The 21073-nt window shown below is 41.0% G+C and overlaps 1 protein-coding gene across 1 annotated transcript in view; it reads right to left on the bottom strand.

Moving 5' to 3' along the window:
- Positions 1-12463: 12463 nt before the first annotated feature.
- Positions 12464-21073, bottom strand: part of LOC111952413 (nuclear receptor ROR-alpha A-like) — a 271983-nt gene continuing 263373 nt past the window's right edge. The window contains 2 exon segments of the mRNA XM_023971046.2: positions 12464-18887; positions 19299-19411. Of these exon segments, the coding sequence (XP_023826814.1) occupies positions 18723-18887; positions 19299-19411 (278 nt within the window). The 3' untranslated portion in view covers positions 12464-18722.

The raw sequence follows: 21073 nt of genomic DNA on the forward strand, positions 1-21073 counted from the left end.
CGGGAGCTGTGAGGGGAACGGCACCTCCGTACCTTCAGGCTCTGATCAGGCCCTACACCCAAACAAGGGCACTGCGTTCATCCACCTCTGGCCTGCTCGCCTCCCTACCTCTGAGGGAGTACAGTTCCTGCTCAGCCCAGTCAAAACTGTTCGCTGCTCTGGCACCCCAATGGTGGAACAAACTCCCTCACGATGCCAGGTCAGCGGAGTCAATCACCACCTTCCGGAGACACCTGAAACCCCACCTCTTTAAGGAATACCTAGGATAGGATAAAGTAATCCTTCTAACCCCCCCTCCTCCTTAAAAGAGTTAGATGCACTATTGTAAAGTGGTTGTTCCACTGGATATCAAAGGTGAATGCACCAATTTGTAAGTCGCTCTGGATAAGAGCGTCTGCTAAATGACTTAAATGTAAATGTAAAATGTAAATGTAAAATACGAAACACTTGAGAACAACAAAAACGACAAACGAACAGTCCTGTAAGGTGATGACACACAAAACAGAAAACAACCACCCACAAACACAGATGGGAACAGGCTACCTAAGTATGGTTCTCAATCAGAGACAACGATAGACGGCTGCCTCTGATTGGGAACCATACCAGGCAGAGAGGGAGGAGGGGGGAGGAGGGGGATGAGGATTCAGGAGGGAGGAGAAGGTTGCAAAGAGCTTCCTAGGGTTAGAGGCAGATGCTTGGAATTTAGAGTGGTAGAAAGTGGCTTTAGCAGCAGAGACAGAAGAGGAGAATGTAGATAGGAGGGAGTGAAAGGATGCCAGGTCCGCAGGGAGGCGAGTTTTCCTCCATTTCCGCTCGGCTGCCCGGAGCCCTGATCTGATTTTATTAAAGGTAATATGAACACTTACCACGCTTGGTACTCTTCTCCTTCTCCCGACGACGTTCGTTACAGCAACGTAGGCACTGTATAGTGTAGTATTACCAAGGTTTATGTATTTTTTCCTGGCCTTGCCAGTTTCAATTCTATCCAATTTTATTTGGAATGGAAAGACCTCAAGAGTCATAGTGACTGCTTTGCACTTAACATATAAAGCTGGATGTCTTGGACTACCTCATAATGAGATGTATTATTGGGCTGCACAACTGCATTCACTTAAACAATTGACAGCAAACGATCAAGTATTGAAGCCATAATTGTAATACCTTATGATTTATAATATATTCACTAAATGTGTTTTGTACAGTGGGGAGAACAAGTATTTGATACACTGCCGATTTTGCAGGATTTCCTACATATAAATCATGTAGAGGTCTGGAATTTTTATCATAGGTACACTTCAACTGTGAGAGACGGAATCTAAAACAAAAATCCAGAAAATCACATTGTATGAGTTTTAAGTAATTMATTTTCATTTTATTGCATGACATAAGTATTTGATCACCTACCAACCAGTAAGAATTCCAGCTCTCACAGACCTGTTTTTCTTTAAGAAGCCCTCCTGTTCTCCACTCATTACCTGTATTAACTGCACCACACACTTAATCAAACAGACTCCAACCTCTCCACAATGGCCAAGACCAGAGAGCTGTGTAAGGACATCAGGGATAAAAAAGACCTGCACAAGGCTGGGATGGGCTACAGGACAATAGGCAAGCAGCTTGGTGAGAAGGCAACAACTGTTGGCGCAATTATTAGAAAATGGAAGAAGTTCAAGATGACGGTCAATCACCCTCGGTCTGGGGCTCCATGCAAGATCTCACCTCGTGGGGCATCAATGATCATGAGGAAGGTGAGGGATCAGCCCAGAACTACACGGCARGACCTGGTCAATGACCTGWAKAGAGCTGGGACCACAGTCTCAAAGAAAACCATTARTAACACACTACGCCGTCATGGATTAAAATCCTGCAGCGCACGCAAGGTCCCCTAGAGCTTTTTGGTCTAAACTCCACTCGCCGTGTTTGGAGGAAGAAGAAGGATGAGTACAACCCCAAGAACACCATCCCAACTGTGAAGCATGGAGGTGGAAACATCATTCTTTGGGGATGCTTTTCTGCAAAGGGGACAGGACGACTGCACCGTATTGAGGGGAGGATGGATGGGGCCATGTATCGCGAGATCTTGGCCAACAACCTCCTTCCCTCAGTAAGAGCATTGAAGCTGGGTCGTGGCTGGGTCTTCCAGCATGACAACGACCCGAAACACACAGCCAGGGCAACTAAGGAATGGCTCCGTAAGAAGCATCTCAAGGTCCTGGAGTGGCCTAGCCAGTCTCCAGACCTGAACCCAATAGAAAATCTTTGGAGGGAGCTGAAAGTCCGTATTGCCCAGCGACAGCCCCGAAACCTGAAGGATCTGGAGAAGGTCTGTATGGAGGAGTGGGCCAAAATCCCTGCTGCAGTGTGTGCAAACCTGGTCAAGAACTACAGGAAACGTATGATCTCTGTAATTGCAAACAAAGGTTTCTGTACCAAATATTAAGTTCTGCTTTTCTGATGTATCAAATACTTATGTCATGCAATAAAATGCAAATTAATTACTAATGTGATTAATGTGATTTTCAGGATTTTTGGATTCCGTCTCTCACAGTTGAAGTGTACCTATGATAAAAATTACAGACCTCTACATGCTTTGTAAGTAGGAAAACCTGCAAAATCGGCAGTGTATCAAATACTTGTTCTCCCCACTGTATGTGCTCATAAACAAATACTGGCTTGTTGTCATATTTTTTGCATAATGGTATTTTGGTCTTATTATTTATTTATTTTTGCTTTGTTGTTGATTTTTCAGAGCTAAACCTTCCAGGGTATCAATTTTGTATGAGTGGGAAGGGAAGTAGGGAGGGTGTGGGAAAGGGATATTTATTGACATTGTATGAAATTGAAATATGCTTGATTGAATAATATGGAGAAAAAAAAAGTTTAAATAAAATATTGTTAACACTTTTCATTATACCATAGTGTATCATTATTGATTAATGGATTGTGGCTCTATCCCATTCATATTTGCAATATTTGAATGTTTAGTCTATAATGTTGCTTGATCCGCATTAGGCTATTAGCTGGACAAAAGTAGGCTACATGAAAAGTGCAATACTGTTAATATGTGTTAGTGCAGGTTTTCAGTGAATTCATGTAAATCACAAAGCTCATCTGCATTTCAAGAAAATTGTCAGCAACAAAAGAGTGATCAAACTTGTATACCATGTGGAGCCTTTATTGGGGTATTTTCCTCCATATGCACAATATAATGACTAACATTTCACCTCAATTTCAATATTTTCCTCAGATCCCACAATTGATCATCATAATGTTCATATTCAGACAGCCGTAAATGGTTTCAAAACTCCTTTAAGAAATTGGTGGAGAAATCAGAAAGAATCAAGTGAAATATGACTATGTCAGACAGACTTCCCTTGGGAGGCATCTGTAATTGCACAGCAAGATGAGACAGTTGTGACTGTCTTTAAAAAAAACTTTTTTAAACTAACATTAACATATTCTGCTTCATTATTAGAAAAAGTGTAGCATCACCAAAATCGTATCCTCATCTCTCTGGAAACAAAAACTGGAATTTATTTGTATTCCACCTATAATTGTGTAAAAACATAATTCTACGAATCTGCAAAATGTTCTCAAAGAGGTTGTTATTTGGACATCCATAGACATCAATTCCTGGCAATGAAACCATGGCCATCTGCCCGCTCCTGAAATGATTTATCCCACTGCAGTAAAAGGTTAAGAAGAGCACAAATTAAATTAAATTAACTGCTTTAAATTTAAACATACATTTCAAATGGATATTAAGAATTAGCAAATTGTCTATCATGGATTCTCCTTGAGTGATACAACAAAGACAGAGTAAATGTAATTATTCTGGACATGTTATGTCTATAGAAATACAGTATTAATGTATTGATGTAATTCTCACATTAAAATGGACCCTCATGGTATTGGAACGTAATAGAATAGAATGTATGTAAATATATTTTAACTTCTTTTTATTCGCAGTTTACTTTCAGGAGGTCATCTGAAAAAAAATCTAAAAAGTCATGACTTGACTGGAAAATGGAGGAAAATGTCTTGTGTAGTCACTTTCGGCTTGCAATTCCACTGCAGTCTATTCTCTCCAGTATGTTATATGTTATTTTGAAATAAAACACCATATTTATGAAAACAGCAATAACTATAAATTAGAGTCACACTATCCCATTAAGTGCAACAGTCTGGCTTTCTAATGAGGTGGCTTTGTCATTGAGTGTTCTTCAGTAAAAACCCTGTCTCTAGCCTACACCATTTTAAGAGACAGGCAAACATAATCAAGTGGCCGACATGGGACAAGAGGAAAATGTAATCTCTCCACAAACTCCTGATCATTACGAGTTACATTATTAATAAACATACAGTACCAGTCAAAAGTTTAGCATATGTGGGAACTCCTTCAAGACTGTTGGAAAAGCATTCCAGGTGAAGCTGGTTGAGAGAATGCCAAGAGTGTGAAAAGCTGTCATCAAGGCAAAGGGTGGCTACTTTGAATAATCTCAAATATAAAATATATTTTGATTAACACTCAATTAAACATGTTTAGACACGTTAATAAAAAGTTATGGTTAAAATTGTGAGAGTCATTCGTGCTTGTCAAATTGTCAGCCTATTAAGCTTGGTAGAATAATACTATAGATGCACTTAAAATGGTCATAAGACCAACTGTTATTCCATCATGCAACCTTGCAAGGGTTTCACTGTTGAGGAACATTCTCACTTTTGTGTAGGATGCATTGGTGCAATTATTTATTTATCCCAGGAATTAAGGCATCATGTCAAGATCTGCCAATCTGCGCAACATGCTCGAAATAACGATGACCTCGTACCTATCCACATGTGGTGACACTGAGGTTATGCAACAGTGTGCAAAGAATGGGGTCGAAAAGGTCAGTGTGCAAAATCCAGACATGAAAGATTGCTGCAAAAGAAACAAAGTGTGGTAGATCAAAAACATCAACACAGGAGAAAGAAAGTAAGTTTTCCATGCAATTTGTTTAGCTTTTTTGGATACATTAATTCTGGTGTATGATTTAGCATAGGTTGTTAGCTAACGTTTGCTAGCTAGCTAGCCAAGATTATTGATATACTAACAAGATACATGTCTCTCCACCCTAACAATGGGAGTCGTTGTCCACAAAGCTGCACGGCGGGCAGTCGGTGGTATATTAGTGTGTTTATTTTCTCACTTGGATGGCGCTTTCAGAAGCGAACTATTAGATTGTCAGAATGGGTAGCGTACTTTGTAGATACACAATAATTACAAGGAAGTACCCCTCCAGATACACATCATTTTAACTCTCTAAATCCTGTGTAACACCTAGTAATTACATTGTACATTTGCATATATTACATCTACTTTGTGGTGTACTTGTGTATTTATCCTCTCACTTGTATGGCAAGGATGTTCAGGTTGTCATAATGAGCAACATACACATTCATTATAAGTAATTTTTCTATTATAATCTGGGATGACACCCGTATGGTAGACCCCAGTAAATGAGGTTGACCTATATCTGTTTTTGTAAACTCAACCAAGTTAACCCAGATGGTACACTTTTTGGGGGCAACTGCTAGCAACAACATTGAGTGGAGATTTTGAAGAGTGCACATTCACAGGTAGGTAATTAGAGCATATTGAGCCTCCATTCTTTGTAATCTCGGACACCCAGTGCATCTGTCCACAAAAGATTACAACCTTGTGACAGTTATTACTGAATCAGATGCAACTGAGAAGAAACTAAACACTAAATTGGTGATTTTAGTGGAAACTTGACCATTTGTAACAAGCATGGTAGCAAGCATTTGTTGTTACACCTCTTGTTACACGGTAATAAGGACCCCTTAAAAATAAAGTGTTACCCAATATTGCCCCCTTTTGATTTTATATTGTAATTACATTCAGTAATGCACTTTCTCCTAAGCACTCTGAATAACTGTTCACTGAAGAGTGTTGTCTTAATCAATACATACAAAGCTGTATTCTACACTGTAAAGTACAAATCATGAGGCTGCCTCAAGGTTTGTTTTATAACTACTTGTAGAAGAACTCTAATGTTATTGATTTGTGGACGGCAGAACCACACACCTATTTCTGAATGACCTCCAAGCTCTCTTAGGCAAGAGTTTTTGAGAAAAGAATACACTGAGAGTGCCGCTACACTACTTCACACCCCCACTCAGTTAAGATCCTCACTTAGATCCTGATGGTATAGGCCTGTTCCGCTACCTACTTCTCTACTTGACTCATCACTCGGAGCCCTAGGAGTAGTGAACATGGATTATAGGGTTATGTCAGTGTACATGGATTGTAGGGTTAGGGTACATGATGAAGATAATCATTGGTTAGGGCCAGTGTACATGAATTTCACACACAGGGAAAATGACCCCATCTACTGGACGCAGGCCTTATTGCAACTTCAATAAGGCCTGTGGACAGATTGTTCTGTTGGCATGGTTTGCTACTTTCTTCCACTTACAGTCAATTCATTATTAATTKACTATAAGTGGAAGAAAAAGGCAAACCTATTGATTCCCAAAAATTTGGTTTTCAGAAATGAACTTCAACATTCCTGTAATTTTGAAAATAAACATGATTAGGACTGAGGCCAGGATTGAATCACATCAGTGGTAACCTGTGTTAGCAAAACAAACACGTAGCTTTTCATTGCTTTTGTTTAGGGGTGTCGGAGGTGAAATCTACAATTGGATCCACAAATCCAAGTCGTGTTAGTAGAAATATCATTCAGCCGCATTACAAGTTCGAACACTGGAATGTGTGAGGTAATCTACACCTTGAATAGGCTGATATACACTGCTCAAAAAAATAAAGGGAACACTTAAACAACACAATGTAACTCCAAGTCAATCACACTTCTGTGAAATCAAACTGTCCACTTAGGAAGCAACACTGATTGACAATAAATGTCACATGCTGTTGTGCAAATGGAATAGACAAAAGGTGGAAATGATAGGCAATTAGCAAGACACCCCCAAAAAAAGGAGTGATTTCTGCAGGTGGTGACCACAGACCACTTTCAGTTTCCTATGCTTCCTGGCTGATGTTTTTGGTCACTTTTGAATGCTGGCGGTGCTCTCCACTCTAGTGGTAGCATGAGACGGAGTCTACAACCGCACACAAGTGGCTCAGGTAGTGCAGTTCATCCGGATGGCAAATCAATGCGAGCTGTGGCAAAAATGTTTGCTGTGTCTGTCAGCGTAGTGTCCAGAGCATGGAGGCGCTACCAGGAGACAGGCCAGTACATCAGGAGACGTGGAGGAGGCCGTAGGAGGGCAACAACCCAGCAGCAGGACCGCTACCTCCGCCTTTGTGGCAAGGAGGTGCACTGCAGAGCCTGCAAAATGACCTCCAGCAGGCCACAAAGGTGCATGTGTCAGCATATGGTCCTCACAAGGGTTCTGAGGATCTCATCTCGTACCTAATGCAGTCAGGCTACCTCTGGCGAGCACATGGAGGGCTGTGCGGCCCCAACAAGAAATGCCACCCCACACCATAACTGACCCATCGCCAACCGGTCATGCTGGAGGATGTTGCAGGCAGCAGAACGTTCTCCACGGCGTCTCCAGACTCTGTCACGTCGTCACATGTGCTCATGTGCTCAGTGTGAACTGCTTTCATCTGTGAAGAGCACAGGGCGCCAGTGGCGAATTTGCCAATCTTGGTGTTTTCTCGGCAAATGCCAAACGTCCTGCACGGTGTTGGGCTGTAAGCACACCCCCACCTGTGGACGTCGGGCCCTCATACCACCCTCATGGAGTCTGTTTCTGACCGTTTGAGCAGACACATGCACATTTGTGGCCTGCTGGAGGTCATTTTGCAGGGCTCTGGCAGTGCACCTCCTTGCACAAAGGCGGAGGTAGCGGTCCTGCTGCTGGGTTGTTGCCCTCCTACGGCCTCCTCCACGTCTCCTGATGTACTGGCTGTCTCCTGGTAGCGCCTCCATGCCTTGGACACTACGCTGACAGACACAGCAAACCTTTTTGCCCAAGCTCGCATTGATGTGCCATCCTGGATGAACTGCACTACCTGAGCCCTTGTGTGGGTTGTAGACTCCGTCTCATGCTACCACTAGAGTGAGAGCACCGCCAGCATTCAAAAGTGACCAAAACATCAGCCAGGAAGCATAGGAACTGAGAAGTGGTCTGTGGTCACCACCTGCAGAATCACTCCTTTTTTGGGGTGTCTTGCTAATTGCCTATATTTCCACCTTTTTTTGTCTATTCCATTTGCACAACAGCATGTGACATTTATTGTCAATCAGTGTTGCTTCCTAAGTGGACAGTTTGATTTCACAGAAGTGTGATTGACTTGGAGTTACATTGTGTTGTTTAAGTGTTCCCTTTATTTTTTTGAGCAGTGTAAATCAAAATGATTTAGTTTATTTATTTTAAATTTCAGTGTCATTATTTCTATATCACCTACACTTTCTTGCTCTGAACTTCTAATGCGGGTTTGATATAGGGATGGTTTTAGTGACAGCCGCTCATGGATTTGGCAGCTCTAATGCAGTTACACCTCTGACACCACCTAAACAAAAGCAATGAAAAGCTATACGTTTTTCAGCTAAAACACGTTGCCGGTGACCTATGTGAGAATGCTGTAAATTGACTACAGCTCAGCGTTCAACACCATAGTGCCCACAAAGCTTATCACTAAGCTAAGGACCCTGGGACTAAACACCTCCCTCTGCAACTGGATCCTGGACTTCCTGATGGGCTGCCCCCAGGTGGTAAGAGTAGGCAACAACACATTTGCCACGCTGATCCTCAACACTGGGGCCCCTCAGGGTGCGTGCTTAGTCCCCTCCTGTACTCCCTGTTCACCCACGACTGCGTGGCCAAGCACGACTCCAACACCATCATTAAGTTTGCTGACGACACAACAGTGGTAGGCCTGATAACCGACAACGATGAGACAGCCTATATGGAGGAGGTGAGAGACCTGGCATTGTGGTGCCAGTACAACAACTTCTCCCTCAATGTGAGCAAGACAAAGGAGCTGATTGTGGACTATAGGAAAAGGAGGGTCGAACAGGCCCCCATTAAGATCGACTGGGCAGAAGTGGAGAGGGTCGAGGGTTTCAAGTTCCTTGGTGTCCACATCACCAACGAACTATCATGGTCTAAACACACCAAGACAGTTGTGAAGAAGGCACGACAACACCTTTTCCCTCTCAGGAGACTGAAAAGATTTGGCATAGGCCCCCAGATCCTCAAAAAGTTCTACAGCTGCACCATCGAGAGCATCCTGACCGGTTGCATGCCCACCCTGTATGGCAACTGCTCGGCATCTGACCGTAAGGTGCTACATAGTGTATTGCGTACGGCCTAGTACATCACTGGGGCAAAGCTTCCTGCCATCCAGGACCTATTTACTAGGCAGTCAGAGGAAGGCCCAAAAAATTGTCAAAGACTCCAGTTATCCAAGTCATAGACTGTTCTCTCTGCTACCGCACGGCAAGCTGTACCGGAGCGCCAAGTCTAGTTCCAAAAGGACTCTTAACAGCTTCTAACACCAATCCTTAAGACTGCTGAACAATTAATGAAATGGCCACCCAGACTATTTACATTGACCCCCCCCCCCCCCTTTGTTTTTACATTGCTGCTAATTATCTATGCATAGTCACTTTACCTCTACCAACATGAACAAATTAGCTCAATTAACCTGTACCCCCGCACATTGACTCGGTACCGGTACCCCCTGTATATATCTTCGTTATTATTATGTAATTTTCTTGTGTTACTTTAGTTTATTTAGTAAATATTTTCTTAACTCTATTTCTTGAACTGCATTGTTGGTTAAGCATTTCACAGTAAGGTTGTTGTTGTATTCGGAGCATGTGACAAATAAAATGAGATTTGATTTGATCAAATTGAACCCTGGCCTGTATCAGGTAGGCCTAAGGAACCTGTATATTGAATTACTGCAGTGCCTTCAGAAAGTATTTATACCCCTTGACTTATTCCCCATTTTGTTGCGTTAGAGCTTGAATTCAAAATGTATTAAATATTTACATTTTTTTCACCCACCTACACATAATACCCCATAATGACAAAGCGAAAACAAGTTTTTAGAATTTTTTGCAAATTTATAGAGATACAGTCATTGTAACGCTCGTCTTCCTCCTCGTCTGAAGAGGAGCAAGGATCGGACCAAAACGCAGTGTGGGTTGAATACATAATAATTTTAATAATAATAACGAAGACGAAAATACACTTGAACAAACTACAAAATAATAAACGACGTTAACAGACCTGAACTTGAGAACACATAAAACAATGAACGCACGAACAGGAACCAACGAAACGAAACAGTACCGTGTGGTGAACAAACACAGACACAGCAACAATCACCCACCAACAAACAGTGAGAACAGCCTACCTTAATATGGTTCTCAATCAGAGGAAACGTAAAACACCTGCCCCTGATTGAGAACCATATCAGGCTAGTTGAATGAACCCAACATAGAAACACATAACATAGAATGCCCACCCAGCTCACGTCCTGACCAACTAAACAATACTAAACAAAGGAAATAAGGTCAGGAACGTGACAGTCATGTTTAATTTACATAATTTTTAACACCCCTGAGTCAATACTTTGTAGAAACACATTTGGCAGCGATTACAGCTGCAAGTCTTTTTGGGTAAGCCTCTAAGAGCCTTCTACACCTGGATTGTGCAACATTTGCCTATTATTCTTTTCAAAATTCTTCAAGGCCTGTCAAATTGGTTGTTGATCTTTGCTAGACAACCATTTTCAGTTCTTGCTATAGAATTTCAAGTAGATTTAAGTCAAAACTGTAACTCGCCCACTCAGGAACATTCACTGTCTTCTTGGTACATTAAGCAACTCCAGTGTATATTTGGGCTTGTGTTTTAGGTTATTGTCCTGCTGAAATGTGAATTTGTCTTACAGTTACTGGTGGAAAGCAGACTCAACAAGGTTTTCCGCTATGATTTTGCCTGTGCATTCCATTTATTTTTTGGCCTGAAAAATTACTCAGTCCTTAACGATTACAGGCATACCCATAACATGATGCAGCCACCACTACGCTTGAAAATATTCAGGACAAAAAGTGAATTGCTTTGCCACATTTCTTTAAAGTATTACTACTTTAGTGCGTTGTTGGAAACAGGATGCATGTTTTGGTTTATTTTTATTCTGTACAGGCTTCCTTCTTTTAACCCTGTCAATTAGGTTAGTATTTTGGAGAAACTACAGTACAATGTTGTTGATCCATCCTCAGTTTTCTCCTATCACAGCCATTAAACTCTGTAACTGTTTTAAAGTAACCATTGGCCTCATGGTGATCCCTGAGTGGTTTCCTTCCTTTCCGGCAACTGAGTTAGGAAGGATGCCTGTATCTTTGTAGTGACAGGGTGTATTTATACACCATCCAAAGTGTAATGTTTGTTTCTTTGTTTTTTTATTGTTTTTTTGGGAGGGGGGGATTCAAAAATACAATCTACCTGCAGTGAAGCCGCTCAACATTTACATTACRTTCAGTCATCTAACAGATTCCCATCCGGAGCGACCCACAGAAGCAACCAGGGTCAACGCCCTGTTTAAGGGCACATCGACAGATCTCCCACAAGGTCAAAAACGGGGATCTGAACCAGCGACCTATCAGCCACCGGCCCAAGCTCCCAACCACCAGGCCACCAGCCCTCCAAGATCCTCCCAACAACCAACAAAATGAACAAAAGACAAAAAAGACAAAGAGAAAGGAAAACAGAAAAAAATGTAAAAAACAAAAGATATCAAGGACAACAAAAATCATAACAGCAAGGCCAACTGAATACATTTGAGTGCATGTATGGTGCATGTAAGAGAAATTAATAACTTCACCATGCTTAAAGGGATATTCCAATGACTGCTTTTTTATTTTGGCCCATCTACCAATAGGTGCCCTTCTTTGGATGGCAATGGAAAACCTCCCTGAGGGACCTTATAGATAATTGTATGTGTGGAGTAGAGATGAGGAAGTCATTCAAAAATCATGTCAAACACTATTATTGCACACAGTGTGAGTCCATGCAACTTATTATGTGACTTGTTAAGCACATTTTTACTCCTGAACTTATTTTGACTTTCAAAAAACATAATTCCACTTTGACAAAAATCTCAATGTAATCAATTTAAAATTTGGGCTGTAACACAACAAAAGTCAAGGGTTGTGAATACTTTCTGAAGGCACTGTATCTGTGTAGTCGCAGGGCTCTCCAACCCTGTTCCTGGAGAGCTACCGTCCTGTAGTGTTTTTGCTCCAACCCTAATCTAGCGCACCAGATTCTAATATAGCTGGTTGATAAACTGAATCAGGTTAGTTACAACTGGAGTAAGATTGAAAACCTACAGGAGGGTAGCGCTCCAGGAACAGGTTTGGAGAGCTCTGATGTAGTGTATTGTATAAAAGGAGACAGACAATAGAGAGACAACCAGAAATTAAGAGCCCATTACAAGCGGTAAATTTTATTATGGGATAACAGCACATAAAGCACATCTAAAATCGATGTGTCCAATGCACTTTTAATAAAGGTAATATTAAAGGTACAGTTTCTAAGTACAATATAACAACATTCATATTAGAATGGAAAGTATTTAAAAGACAACATTACATTTCTTATTTTTCTTTACACCTGTATGTACAAAATGAATCAAAATACTTATTTCCATATTTAAGAATCAGACAAGAAGGAGCAAAACTACTTTTGTGAATAGACTACCTGCTAAAGAGAATTCAAAAGAGCTGGATAAAAAGGTACATGATCATCTGTTCCCATCATAAGTAGCAAACATGTGACTTAAAAATTTGTGACAACCACATACCGGTTTCTGCTTTCTACAGTTCATACTGCTTTCACAAGGAGAAATATCCCACCCACACTCGAGCCATCATATTAAGTTATCCTAACCCCTTGAGCTTACATTAAACACAGAACATTAAAGAAATTCAGATGTGTTGTATGCATCTTTTGCATACACATATGAATATTTGAAATACAATGCATTAGTCAATTATCTGTTCTCAATAAAGAAATCATCATTTTATGATCACAAAACAAAGTGAAAAACATCAACGTGGATTGTCCATTTTTTTGTAAAATCCAGAACCTGGATCAGCAGGTCATCTTTTATGCAATATTGTCAGCCAGAATGTACTTCATCGATTTGACAATTTTACATTACTACATCCTTCCCAGTTATGCTACTCAGACAAGAGGGAGAAACGTATTTATATAATCTGAATATCTAACATGGTGCCTTAAATAAACAAGAAAATGTGTAATTTATAAAGACAGAATATGAAAAATGTAGTAACACATAGGTGACAGAKTTAACCTACGTGCAAATACATTGTCAGCTGAGTACATGTTTGGAAAACAAAAACAATAACAATTGAATACCATTTATGCATCCTGTAACACTGAGAGGCACTCAGTGTAGTACATTGTGTATTATTGCAAGCACATTCTGGCTGATATTTGCTACTGAGTGAAAAGAAGAAAAAAAAGGTTACAAAAAATGTCTAACCTCTAACGGTGATCTTTTTCATGTACATTTTTTCTAATAACACAACGGTGGTGCCAAAGGTCTAAACTGGTCTAAACTGGTCTAAAAGAAAAACACTGTTTCAGGGCAGACTAACTTTGAAATAAGGAAGCCATAAAATGGCTGTTTTAAATGGACAATAGCACAGTACTTTCCTATGTAAAGTAAAGTACTACACAGCTTAAAGAGGTAAATACTCCGCATTTGCAAATATGACCAGCTACAGCCTCAGCAAGTGTTTTTTTACAATCAGAACAAAGAAAAACAATACTGCTGTTTTAGCCTTTTTTTCCAGAAATCAGTAGAGCAACCTTAAATAATAACCTGTTCATTAGTAGATACTGGTTTTGATAATCATTTTTAAGTGAGAAGGAAATAAGAGCCTTATCCCAGGACTAGCACACTGATACAGGTACTGTACTGGCTGGGTTTTGAAGTAAATTTACCACTATCATAATCATTATCATTACCATGATTATTTATTGTCCTAATATCAATAATGCACCAATACTTTATGAAATGAATGGACTAATAGGGTGGCCAAGTCTAGGAATCAAGACTTTGTCCACAAAATGAACTTACCTAGCACCACACATCAAGATAACACAAAATAAATGTTGGCACACCCTACCACTATCAATCTAATCCTAAAGGAGAGAAGCATACTAAAATCTGAGAAATTGTACAGCATGGTGTATTTGATAAACATATAAATATTTGTAGGCCTTAGTAGCAGTATTTTCTCCTTACCTATAAAGACAGAAGTTACAAAGTTACCTTTATACATGTGATCAATAATAACATTAAATATTGTGGATTAAAAGCTGAGGATGAGGGAAAGAGAGAGAGAGAAAGAGAAATGAAGATATACAGTTTACAGGCCATATGAGGTTTTATCCTCCATCTGGGAACAGAACCAATCAAATATACTGATTAAACAATATAACAACCAGAACCAAATAACACAAATTAAAACAAAAACAAAAGTGATAAATAAGAGGTGTATTTACATGCAGATGTCCAAAGCCTATGCACAAAATTAAAATAATGCACCACATATTATTGCTTGACATTCGATTATGGCTAGAAGTTTTTTTTCTCAATTTTCCATTTTTACTATATTCTAAAATGTTTGTTTTTTTTAATCTTAAAACTGTATTAGCTGTGCTTTGGAAAATGAGAGTATTGTTAAAATGCAATTCAACTGACTGATAGATCTGGGTAACACTTCAATACAGCACAGTTGTAAGCATGACATCACACATACCTTTACAATCTATATTCTATGGCAAATAAATAGGAGTCCCATGATTCCTAGGCAGTCAAATCATCTCAAGATAACATGTATGACATGCAGGATGGTGTGTTGTTCCCTGTCAACTTGTCTCTTTTTCTACCAATTACTCTGCACTGAACACATCATGAGACTGAGTGGTTAGTCATTTGCTCCAGTGCGCTTTGAAGGACTATAAATTGTAAAGAGGTATTATGTCATGCTTATAACACTTAAACCCTATACGGGATGGAACAATCTCTGTGTTACCGAATCCAGGGAAAGCCAAGACCTACCAGACTCCTCATTCACATAACCCTTTTCCTCTTAGTTTATTAAAGCCTTGTCTGGGGTTTATCTTATGCACACAGTGAGTACACAAACACACATACACACACACACTATTGCTTGTTTACACGAGTGACACAGAGAGCAGAGACATAAGGACCATAAGGTGTTATTCACATTGATAGACTAGCAGACTCAGCAGCAATCCATTGCTAAATATGTCTAAAATGAAAGCATGCAGGATGATGTATCCCTCCACACCATGTGGGTGCAGAGATGTTTGTTGAAACTGTGACAGACACAATGCCTCTGATCATTTCCCATTGTCAAATCATTATTGCTATCAAACTGTACACAAACACAGCTTAAAAGGAGGACATAACAACACAGGGAACAGACCTATAATTCAGGAGACAGAGAATGACATCTGTGTTTCAGGAAATGGGATTCCACTCCAGTGGCTACCTGGCAGAAACCTATAATAGTTACTTACACACAGCTACCAAATAGTTATTGGCTGAGAATATGCTAGGGGGCAAGCGTAGAAAAAGTAAAGATTTGACTGACTTAGTGAAAAGAAGGTACAGTACTGCATGTCCAATGTGCTACGAAAAAGTTAACCTGCCTCCTATAATAAATCGAGAGCCGTCAAAGAGTATGAGAAGCTCATAAATGAATGAAATATCAAAGCATACGCTATGCATACATTATGTCCAGAGGAAAGAGACCTGCTTCCCCGGTCTGTCTGTTTGTCTGTATGTTACCTCCCTGAGCTTCCATGTCTCTCTCACTGGGCCACAGGGCAGGCCCGCTATCACCTGGATTGTCAATCACTGTTTGAGACAGACTGGGTTTCATTGGTTGAAACAGACTGGGTTTCACTGGTTGGGAGTAGAGGCTACTGGTGGTCACCCAGGCCCTTATTTAAGCACAGCATTAATACAGCCTAAAGAAGAGATATTTTATATTGCGTAAGTATATTTGGTTTATCTAACACAGAGGGTAATCATAATAATACGTTTGTGACAATGGCCCTGGTGACATTGGAGTCCACACGAAGAACGTTATCATTGGAATTGTATCCAATAGAAATATAGTGTAGATAAAATAATAACTATTCTGTATGGCCAATGGGAAAACTGACTGTAAACATGGAAAAAATTAAGTTTGTTTTTGTTATGAGCTTGACTTTTAGTTCTGGTGCTTAGCCAACAGCCCCTTAAGTACTTTACATCAGCAATGGAAAATACTACTCAGTAATGAATTTCACATGTTCTTCTTAACCACTTAATATTGAACATCCCTGAACAAAACATAAACTAAACCTAATGAGGACCAACAACACAAGAGATCAAATTTCAAACAGAAAGCGTAAAATAACTCTTCCCTGAGGGGTGACAGCACAAGATTCTCTGGCTTGTACAAATTTCACGGCAGAGGAATGATCGTGTGCAAAAAAATTAAATAACACTATGGTGAGGGTTGTGTCTAAACTGCACCCATGCTGTTATGGGTTATCTAAAGGGATATCAGGATTAAATGGGAATTCTCTACAAGCCACCACTGACTTTTCTGGAATGTCAGAACAATTCATTCTATATTATGGACATGTAAACGGCAAAGCAGGAGCAACAACTACTATATGGCACATCCAGGGGGTGTTCTACCACTTCTCTACCACACTGACAAGAAAGACACACGCAACAAAACCACAACAACAAAGCATTCTGAAAATAGCACTTGTTCTACCATTGTCATGTTTCTCTACTAGTCATACAAACAGCTTCTCTAATTATTGCGGGAATATAGTAAGTACTACCTGACTTCTCTTTCTCTCCCCCTCTCTTTGAGTTTAATTCACTCTACATGTTACAAAAATAGAAGCTTTACTACCAGACAAGGCTTTGAATATTACATCTCCTTCTTCCTCCTTTCCTTTTCTGTCCCATAACAAATGGCATAGCTTGGCTGAGGCCTTGGGGAAGAGGCAGTCACAGTCACTCCTCCACACTGATAACACAAACACACTAACGTGTAAGGGTAAACAGAAGGATCAACAGATGGTCAGAGGCCTGTGTGGACCACTCTCTAATCGGCATTGTACTGTATTTCAAAAGTTCTCTATCACATGGCCTTCTGTGTCTCTACTTTCCACTAGATGGAGATGTTGGATTGAGCAGAAACATCTTCAGAATGATCAATTCAGCCCAGGTTTATTGTGCATGTGTGCTTTTGTTTGAGAGTGCATGCATGTGTGTCGGGGGTGTTAAACTAATAGGTGATGGAGTGAATGTGACTTGCCTGCCTCTCCAGAACATACCACCCTAGCAATCTCACAGCCAAACCCAAACTAGCCAAAACAAACCCACACCCAGAACAGCATTGTCTGCAGCTCTCAGGACAAGCCTCTGTGACCATGGTTCAACTGGTATTTCTTGTGCACATGCAACACATCACTAGGTAATATACAAGTCTTAAATTAAAGAAAGGTGCAAATAAAAGTGCCTTATCAATTCAACAATTAAGAATTGTCTAACTACTAATATCATACATTATATTTAAAATAGAATCTATAAACATTACTTTTTTCTGTATAGTAAGTACTTATACGTATACCCTGTAGTACATTATAAAACAGGTGGAATGGACCCTTATCGTTGTGGCGGTGCCCTATGTTTCTCCAGGGTATCTGTCCACACAATGATTAATAGCAGATGGCCTTACATGATTTCACTAAGCAACCATGGTGGATGGAGTCTGACAGCTAAAATCATTGCGTTTTGACTAGAATTACCAGAATTCTACTTTTCTTTTAGATGATTGTCCATAGAGAGGTGCCGTTTACATTGCCTCTCACTGAAGGAGCCCCTCTCAAAGTCGCTGCGAGTTCTCATTCTAAACACTGCATTCCAAACATACAACTAAACACAAGAGAACAGGGGCTGAACTTGACCAGGACATGCACATTAGCAGCAATGAATTTCCATTTGTGATTCTCACAGAAGCTTTACCAAGGATTAATGGAGGATTAACATGCCCTGGCAGCTATCTTCGTTGGTGTATATGATACAGGTTAGATTGAAACTGTATTCCAATGCAATGAGACATGGGACATTGAAGCTCCAGAGGAGAAGTGGAGAGCCAGATCGTTGGTTGCTGAGGATAATTTTAGGTTAGGCATGTGCACAGACATATTCAATAATTTTCTCCATACAATAAATTATCTTTTGTGGAAACAAGTCAAAACAATGAGTGCTAACCAGTGTGAGACATCCTGGGAACATGCTGGAATGATGTGCATGAGAGGGTCAAGTTCATCCAAAGAGAAAGCATTGTCTCCAACTTTTCTTCATGTCCCCTGGGCTTAGAGTCCCACCTGGGTTCTAAACGGAGACAACTAAACCCAGTGAAATAAACAGACAGAATCAAACCCCCCCCAACCCTCCCCTCAAGAAAGAAAAATAAAGAAAAGTGTGCAGCGTGCCGTCCGTCCTGGTTTGTGCAGGGCACCGTTAAAGTGTCTCAGATTCATGCTCCCTATGACATTCCCCGCGTGGCCACACTGGCACCTGGCAAGGCTACTGGCTACCCGTCAATGGGCATGGACTGCTCAAAGTCCGATCCGAAGAGCTCCTTGTATAACGGGGGAAAGTGGGAACGCACAATGTCTGGGTATATTGCTTTGAAAGCCGTCAGCTTCTCTGTATGCCTGCTGCACAGCGCTCGCAGTGTTGACACTTTGCATATCAACTGTGTGAGAAAAGAAAAGAGACAGGCTGTTATTTAGATTCACAGTAAGGCAAGGACATGGAGATACGCTGAAGAAAAACATCTCTAAATTCACTTTCACACAGGGGCAAACAGACTGGTAAATATTGGTACAGGCACTCAAGCAGGGGAAATCTTGACACTTCTTATGGAGCTTGCATGCCATTGTTACATATCTTCTCATCTCTGCTCAAAAATATGAACTTAGTTTAGCTTGTGTATGCTGCCAACCATGAAATCTACTGCTTGATTTTCATACAATAATGGATCACTGTAAACAATCTTTTTCAGAGTTCAGGAGAGGTTTCGATAATCCAGCTGAGTTCAGGTCTTTATAGTGTCCCTTATAAATGACAGATATAGTTAGAGTAGGTGTATGGGTGTGAGGTGTACCTTGGTGAGTATGCCATCCTCTCTGTGGTTCTTCTGCAGGACATGCTGCAGTGCCAGCTGGATCTTCTGCTGGAGTTTCTCCACCTTCACCTTCTCCTGGAGCCAGGACCGGTCTACACAGAGAAGAAGAAACACACTCCATTATCAGCACTGCAATGTTTACAGAATCTACAGTGGATGAATACACTGAGTGTACCAAACATTAGGAACACCTTCCGAATGGCTCACATCAACACCATTATCCCAGAAACCCTAGACTCACTCCAATTCGCATACCGCCCCAACAGATGATGCAATCTCAATTGCACGCCACACTGCCCTTTTCCACCAGGACAAAAGGAACACCTATGCGAGAATGCTGTTCATTGACTACAGCTCAGCATTCCCCGCAAAGCTCATCACTAAGCTAAGGACCCTGGGACTAAACACCTCCCTCTGCAATTGAATCCTGGACTTCCTGACGGGTCGCGCCCAGGTAGTAAGAGTAGGCAACAACACATCTGCCACGCTGATCCTCAACAAGGAGGCCCCTCAGGGGTGCGTGCTTAGTCCCCACCTGTACTCCATGTTCACCCACGACTGCGTGGCCAAGCACAACCCCAACACCTTCATTAAGTTTGCTGACAACACAACGTGGTAGGCCTGATCACCGACAACGATGAGACAGTCTACAGTGGCTTGAGAAAGTATTCACCCCCCTTGGCATTTTTCCTATTCTGTTGCCTTACAACCTGGAATTCAAATGTATTTCTTGGGGGGTTTGTATCATTGATTTACACAATATGCCTATCACTTTGAAGATGCAAAATCCTTTTTATTGTAAAAGAAAACAAGAAATAATAAGAAAAAAACAGAAGACATGAGCGTGCCTAACTATTCACCCCCCCAAAGTCAATACTTTGTAGAGCCAACTTTTGCAGCAATTACAGCTGCAAGTCTCTTGGGGTATGTCTCTGTAAGCTTGGCACATCTAGCCATTGGGACTTTTGCCCATTCTTCAAGGCAAAACTGCTCCAGCCCCTTCAAGTTGGATGGGTTCCGCTGGTGTACAGCAATCTTTAAGTCATACCACAGATTCTCAATTGGATTGAGGTCTGGGCTTTGACTAGGCCATTCCAAGACATTTAATGTTTCCCCTTAAACCACTCAAACGTTTCTTTAGCAGTATGCTTAGTGTCATTGTCCTGCTGGAAGGTGAACCTCCGTCCCAGTCTCAAATCTCTGGACGACTGAAACAGGCTTCCCTCAAGAATTTCCCTGTATTTACCACTATCCATYATTCCTTCAATTCTGACCAGTTTCCCAGTCCCTGCCGATGAAAAACATCATCACAGCATGATGCTGCCACCACCATGCTTCACTGTGGGGACGGTGTTCTCGGGGTGAAGAGAGGTGTTGGGTTTGCACCAGACATAGCGTTTTCCTTGATGTCCAAAAAGCTACATTTCTGTCTCATCTGACCAGAGTACCTTCTTCTACATGTTTGGGGAGTCTCCCACATGCCTTTTGGCAAACACCAAACGTGTTTGCTTATTTTTTTCTTTAAGCAATGGCTTTTTTCTGGTCACTCTTCCGTAAAGCCCAGCTCTGTGGAGTGTACGGCTTAAAGTGGTCCTATGGACAGATACTCCAATCTCCACTGTGGAGCTTTGCAGCTCCTTCAGGGTTATCTTTGGTCTCTTTGTTGCTTCTCTGATTAATGCCCTCTTTGCCTGGTGGGCAGCCCTCACGTGGCAGCTTTGTTGTGGTGCCATATTCTTTCCATTTTTTAATAA

This window comes from Salvelinus sp. IW2-2015, linkage group LG26 (assembly GCF_002910315.2).
Source record: "Salvelinus sp. IW2-2015 linkage group LG26, ASM291031v2, whole genome shotgun sequence".
In the NCBI taxonomy this organism is placed as follows: Eukaryota; Metazoa; Chordata; class Actinopteri; order Salmoniformes; family Salmonidae; genus Salvelinus; species Salvelinus sp. IW2-2015.